The 6,203-nt window shown below is 46.1% G+C and overlaps 1 protein-coding gene across 1 annotated transcript; it reads right to left on the reverse strand.

The window, feature by feature from the left end:
• Positions 1-3,957: 3,957 nt before the first annotated feature.
• On the reverse strand, positions 3,958-5,582 carry LOC134929588 (protein kinase C delta type-like). Its single transcript, XM_063925177.1, has 3 exons — positions 5,483-5,582; positions 4,217-5,292; positions 3,958-4,089 (listed from the first exon to the last, which is right to left on the reverse strand). Exons 1-3 carry the CDS (start codon positions 5,580-5,582, stop codon positions 3,958-3,960), a joined length of 1,308 nt encoding a protein of 435 aa, XP_063781247.1.
• Positions 5,583-6,203: the final 621 nt, after the last annotated feature.

Genomic DNA, 6,203 nt, shown 5'->3' on the forward strand with positions numbered 1-6,203 from the left:
GCCCCGGGAGCTAATTCCCACCGCTATTCAACTGTCATCGAATTGAAACGTGCCCAATGTGTACATATAATCACAATATTACATTGCACTAATGTCCTTGTAAAATTAGTTCCGCTGAGTAATAGCAGATATCCATGTGAACAAAGGCACGGCAAACGTTAGTGTGTGTGTGTGTATAAATTAAAATATAATTTGTTTTAGCAAGGATTGCTGTAGCAGTAACATAAGGCACGCACAGTCTTTTTGAGGGGTTTCTGGGGGTGCGTAGTCTCTAAAGATTGGCTTTCATTTCTTACAAAGCAGAGAACCCCCCACCCTGACAGATGCCCGTACCACTGCTGTCAGCAGCACGAGTATGTACAGGGTGCTAGGGGCAGTGGCGTAACTAGGCATTTTAGCGCTGTGTGCAAGAAACGACAGTGGCGCCCCCCCATGCAAGATAGGGGCAGTGCGCGCCGTTGGGCGCGCCAAAAATTTATAGGGGCGTGGCCACACGGGAAGGGGCGTGGCCACAAAATAATAGCAATTCATACTACGGTGCACAGTAGTCTACATTATTCAAATTACGCTGCACAGTAGCGCCACTACACCAGGTAGAGCCCCTTTTATACATTACAGCAGACAGCATCCCCCTTTTTACACATTACAGCAGACAGTCTCCCTTTTAACACATTGCGGCAGCCAGTCCCCCTTTTTACACATTGCGGCAGACAGCGTCCCCTTTTTTACACATTACAGCAGACAGCGTCCCCTTTTTTAACATTACGGCAGACAGCGTCCCCTTTTTTACACATTACGGCAGACAGCGTCCCCGTTTTTACACATTACGGCAGCCAGTCCCACTTTTTACACATTGCGGCAGCCAGTCCCCCTTTTTACACATTGCGGCAGCCAGTCCCCATTTTACACATTGCGGCAGCCAGGCCCCCTTTTTACACATTGCGGCAGCCAGTCCCCCTTTTTACACATTGCGGCAGCCAGTCCCCCCTTTTACACATTGCGGCAGCCAGTCCCCATTTTACACATTGCGGCAGCCAGTCCCCATTTTACACATTGCTGCAGCCAGGCCCCCTTTTTACACATTGCGGCAGCCAGTCCCCCTTTTTACACATTGCGGCAGATGGTGTCCCCCTGAGAGAGAGAGAGAGAGAGAGAGAAAGAAAGAGAAAGAGAGATACATACTTACCATGTCAGGCTCCTCATGCAGCTCCCATTTGGAGGATACAGGGGTGCCTCCAGGTAAACTAGCTCTCAATCTGGATATGTTTTGTATGTGCCATTATCATGTGGCCATACATTAAGCAATTGTATGACCCATAGTGGATGTTATTATTATTATTATTATTATTATTATTATGCTGTGTATGGGTTTGGGGAGTGGTACCCCCCGAGTCTGGTGGGGCTGGGCCTCCTTGGGGTAGCACGCCATATTATTTATTTAGCACTTATGTAACACTCCTATTTTTTCACTAATATTACCCTTTTGAGTATTTTATTAACACCCTTATTTTTGTAGCACTTTCTAACCCATAGATTCTGCTTCTTTCTTAACACATATTAACACTTTAGTATTTCAATGGTGTGCTGCCCTAGGGTGGTCGACCTGAGCCGACTTTGTGGGGTCCAAGCCATGGACTTATGCTTAGTTAGGGACCTCCAGTAATAGAGGAGCCGTGAAGTGGCCTGGAGGCTTATCATATCTTTTGCAAAACATATGTAATGAAGAGCTCTAAATTTTCTATTATTACATAGTGTATATAGTTCTTCTTACTAACAGCCAGCAGAGTGCGTTGGAAAAATCCCTTTTGTATTTTTTGTCCAAAGGAGGCTCATTCAGCTGCTATTACATTTATATATTATTGCCATTACTGTGTCACATTGGTACATATATATACAGGTGACTTACCTGAGGTATTTTGCCAGAGCGGGTCTGCATCTTGTAATGGTACCAGCTGTGTGGCAGTATTAATGTGTATACAAAACTAAGACTTTTGCTGTCTGCACTAATAATAATATACTGCACATCTGTGTGTATGTAGTAAATAAAACATTGGGGATTTGGTCATATTTTGATCAAAATATTTCAGATTGTAGCCCATCATCAAGGGAGCCCAATTTCCTGCAAGTTTCTGTTCTACACTAGCGTATATGCCCAGCACACCATTACATTGCAGTTACATGTACTCCCCTCCCAGATCCTCCTTTTTACACATTGCGGCAGCCAGTCCCCATTTTACACATTGCGGCAGCCAGTCCCCCTTTTTACACATTGCGGCAGCTAGGCCCCCTTTTTACACATTGCGACAGCCAGTCCCCCTTTTTACACATTGCGGCAACCAGTCCCCCTTTTTACCTTTTTACACATTGCGGCAGACGGTGTCCCCCTGAGAGAGAGAGAGAGAGAGAGAGAGAAAGAGAGAGAGAGAGAAAGAGAGATACATACTTACCATGTCAGGCTCCTCATGCAGCTCCCTCGGTGCAGGCAGGTGAGAAGGAGGAGGAGGGAGGGGGAGCAGGGAGCGGCAGCAGCGCTATGTCATTGGTAGTAAGCGCCGCTGCAGCATCCCCCTCTCTTTCCGTATTGGCTGCCCGGCGCTGCTGTGGATGCTGGGATAGAGGAACCGCCTCCCAGCATCCACAGCAGCGCCGGGCAGCCAATACGGAAGGAGAGGGGGATGCTGCAGCGGCGCTTACTACCAATGAAATAGCGCTGCTGCGGCTCCCTGCTCCCCCTCCCTCCTCCTCCTTCTCACCTGCCCGGCGCTGCAGACTTCTCCCTCCACAGCGCGGCGCACGGCGCACACAGCAGAGGCGGCATGTAATGAGTCAATTTGACTCAATACATGCCGCTGGCCGTGCGCCCTCAGGGCAACTGCGCTGTGTGCCAAGCCCACTTGGCACACACGTAGTTACAGCCCTGGCTAGGGGGGCATGACATAGCTGGGGAAGTCAGTGGGTCTAAATGTGTAAGTGGACGTTTGGAGTAGGATGGCAGCTTACTCCAAAGGAGGCTCATTCAGCTGCTATTACATTTATATATTATTGCCATTACTGTGTCACATTGGTACATATATATATAGGTGACTTACCTGAGGTATTTTGCCAGAGCAGGTCTGCATCTTGTAATGGTACCAGCTGTGTGGCAGTATTAATGTGTATACAAAACTAAGACTTTTGCTGTCTGCACTAATAATAATATACTGCACATCTGTGTGTTTGTAGTAAATAAAACATTGGGGATTTGGTCATATTTTGATCAAAATATTTCAGCTTGCAGCCCATCATCAAGGGAGCCCAATTTCCTGCAAGTTTCTGTTCTACACTAGCGTATATGCCCAGCACACTATTACATTGCAGTTACATGTACTCCCCTCCCAGATACAGAGGGGAGCATCTATACAGGGCTGGCTAGTGAGCCGCACCCAGCTAGGCCTTTTATAGCCGTGACTGAAAGCTGCCATGATAGCACTAGGCCTGTGCTTGGTTATACCAATTGTGTGCATAGTACCAGCTGCATGGCAGTATTAATGCCATATATGTACAGATGTGTCCTGTTGTGGCGCTGCTGACTATAGCAACACTCTGTAGCTGGATCGTGATGCAAACGCATTGTTGTATGCCGCAAGTGTTTGCATCGCAGCCGGTCCCTTTGAAGTAAATGGGAGTCAGGCGCGTGTGCGTGCCGGCTCCTATTCAAGTCTATAGCATAGTGGAAGCATGTGATCACATGCGCCCCGCTATGCTGCGCTGTCCCAAGGATAGCAGGACACATCTGTATACAAAAAAAACATTTTGCTGTCGCTGCTAACAATAATATACTGCAAATCTGTGTGCATGTATAAAATAAAACAGGGTATTTTGTCATATTTTGATCAAAACATTTAAGCTTGCAGCCCAACGTCAAGGGACCCCAATTTTCTGCAAGGCCCTACCCTAGCTTATATGTCCAGCCTACCACTATATTGCAGTAGGCAGATCTCCTGTGACGTAGCCGGGGTGGGTCAGGTGCATTTCCAGAGACATAGCCGAGGTCAGGGCAGGCGTCAGACAGTGTATAGTGAGGGATGCACTGGATGTTGGAACAGGCAGCTGATGCAACAGGAACAAGATGTTTTAAGGATTGCAGATGTTTCTATTTCCCGCTAGTGCATGTCTAGGGTATAATATCTGATTGCATTGGCACATTATGGTACGTTTCTCTCCATACAGGGCATACAAATTGAATGTTGTCAAATAGCCCCTGGTCCATGGCAGGAATTGGTTGTCTGAAAATTTCACTGTGGGGCACAGGAATATTCTGTTTATCTAGATCCATGGCGTTCTTGAGCACTGTGAGTGGGGATGCTGTTTTTCCACTCTCTACCTCTTCCCAGTTAATAGAAGAGAAGAAGGGGTGTTCTCGCACGTCGCCATTTACCCCAAGCCGGAGGAACTGGTCCTTGCACAGGAGGTTGGATAAAAAGTCCTTTGTTACTCCAGTAAGGCCTTCGTATGATGGTTCCTCTGCAATGATCATTGCTGCTATCTCTGACACGGATTCTCCAGGGAAAGGCTCCGATCCTGTAGCGAGCATATATAATATAACCCCTAATGCGAACCAGTCCACAGCTGCACTGTATGGCTGGCGGGTTATCATTTCTGGAGCAAAATAGCCAGGTGTCCCGCAAATGCCTGCATTATCAATTACTCCATACACATTCATTAGGGCTAGACCAAAGTCTGTGATCTTCACATGGCCGTCTGCAGTCAGCAGAACATTTTCCAGTTTGATGTCTCTGTGAATTATTCCTTTTGAATGCATGAACTGTAATCCACAAACCAATTCCGCCGCTATAAATGTTATTGTGGGAAGGTCCATCTCTGATGTCTCAAGAAAATCGAACAGATCTCCTCCACTAGCCAGTTCCATTACACAGTATAGATAACGATGTGTTTGGAAGACTGCATATCCATGAGTAAGGAAATTGCTCTGATGTGCCAGCTGAAGGACCCGAAACTCGACCAAGCTGCCCTCGTTCTCTATTAGGGCTGTCTTCTTTAAGATCTTAATTGCCACTCTTTCCCTGCGAAGAGCGTCTGTTGCCAGCAGCACTTTTCCGTAGCCTCCCTCTCCAAGTATTGAGTGGAAAGTGAATTTGTCCACTGTTAAGGGGGCAGTATCAGTGTTTTGTTGGCTGGTGGGCGTAGCGCCTGGTCGGCCTCTTCTAAATGCTGTTATGAATTGATCTTTTTTATTTTTTAGAAATGCTGCAATCCAGTTTCTTCGTGATCCCTTCCTAGTGATCTTTTTCGCTGAAAGGGAAACCGGGCCTGCCATATGGCTGCACCCTTCCCCTGGATCTTCAGTAATGTCAGCGTTTCTCCTGTCACGCCAAAATCTGGGACATCGGTTACATGCTTTTATGAATTGATCCTGTTTCTTTTCCAGAAATGCTGCCAACATGTTCCATCCTCTCTGTAATCGTGCAACAAATCTCCTCACCTTTCTGGCTGCTGAGTTGGTCCGGCCTGCCTGCTTTCCTCTTCGGTTCTGTTTTCCTCTGCACTTCTTTCTTTTCTGCCTCTTGTCTCTGGATCTCCATGCTTTTTCTCGTATTTTTTTTCTCCTATTCGTTCCCATGTTTTGTCATCCGACAGGAACAGGGCCCTTTAGAGAATATAACGCAAGATGTGTCTTCAGTCTAGAGCGTCTGAAGACTGGTTCTCAGGGGCTTCAGCAGCTGTAGAAGTAGCTGCATGATGTCAGCAGTGACTGTGATGTCAGCAGTGACTGTGATGTCACAATTGTGCAGCTGAGCCTAGTCCTAAACATCATCTACATTTTATGGCAGTTGATGTATAAGAAAGTTTCTTTCTGTCCAAACTTTAAATTGTGTAAGATATGTAGAAAGTGTCTTAATTCTACCTATATAAAATGTACCGGCCCATATTATGACATCAAAATTTATATTTGATAAGAAATATGACATTTGTGAGGAGGGATTAGACTGTATTGCGGTCATTTCAGACCAGAGAAGCGTGTAACACAGTCTAATTATTGGAGAATCTACGTGTTTATACCACGTATACCCATTATCCCCAACAATTTCCCTTTTAAATTCAAGCACCTCAAAAATAATTGATAGTAATGATAGCTATTTTTTTTACTAAGTGACTTAGGGGCAGATTTATTAAGCTCAGTGAACTGATAAAGTGGAAGGTGA

Source organism: Pseudophryne corroboree, chromosome 5 (genome assembly GCF_028390025.1).
Source record: "Pseudophryne corroboree isolate aPseCor3 chromosome 5, aPseCor3.hap2, whole genome shotgun sequence".
NCBI classification, from domain to species: Eukaryota; Metazoa; Chordata; class Amphibia; order Anura; family Myobatrachidae; genus Pseudophryne; species Pseudophryne corroboree.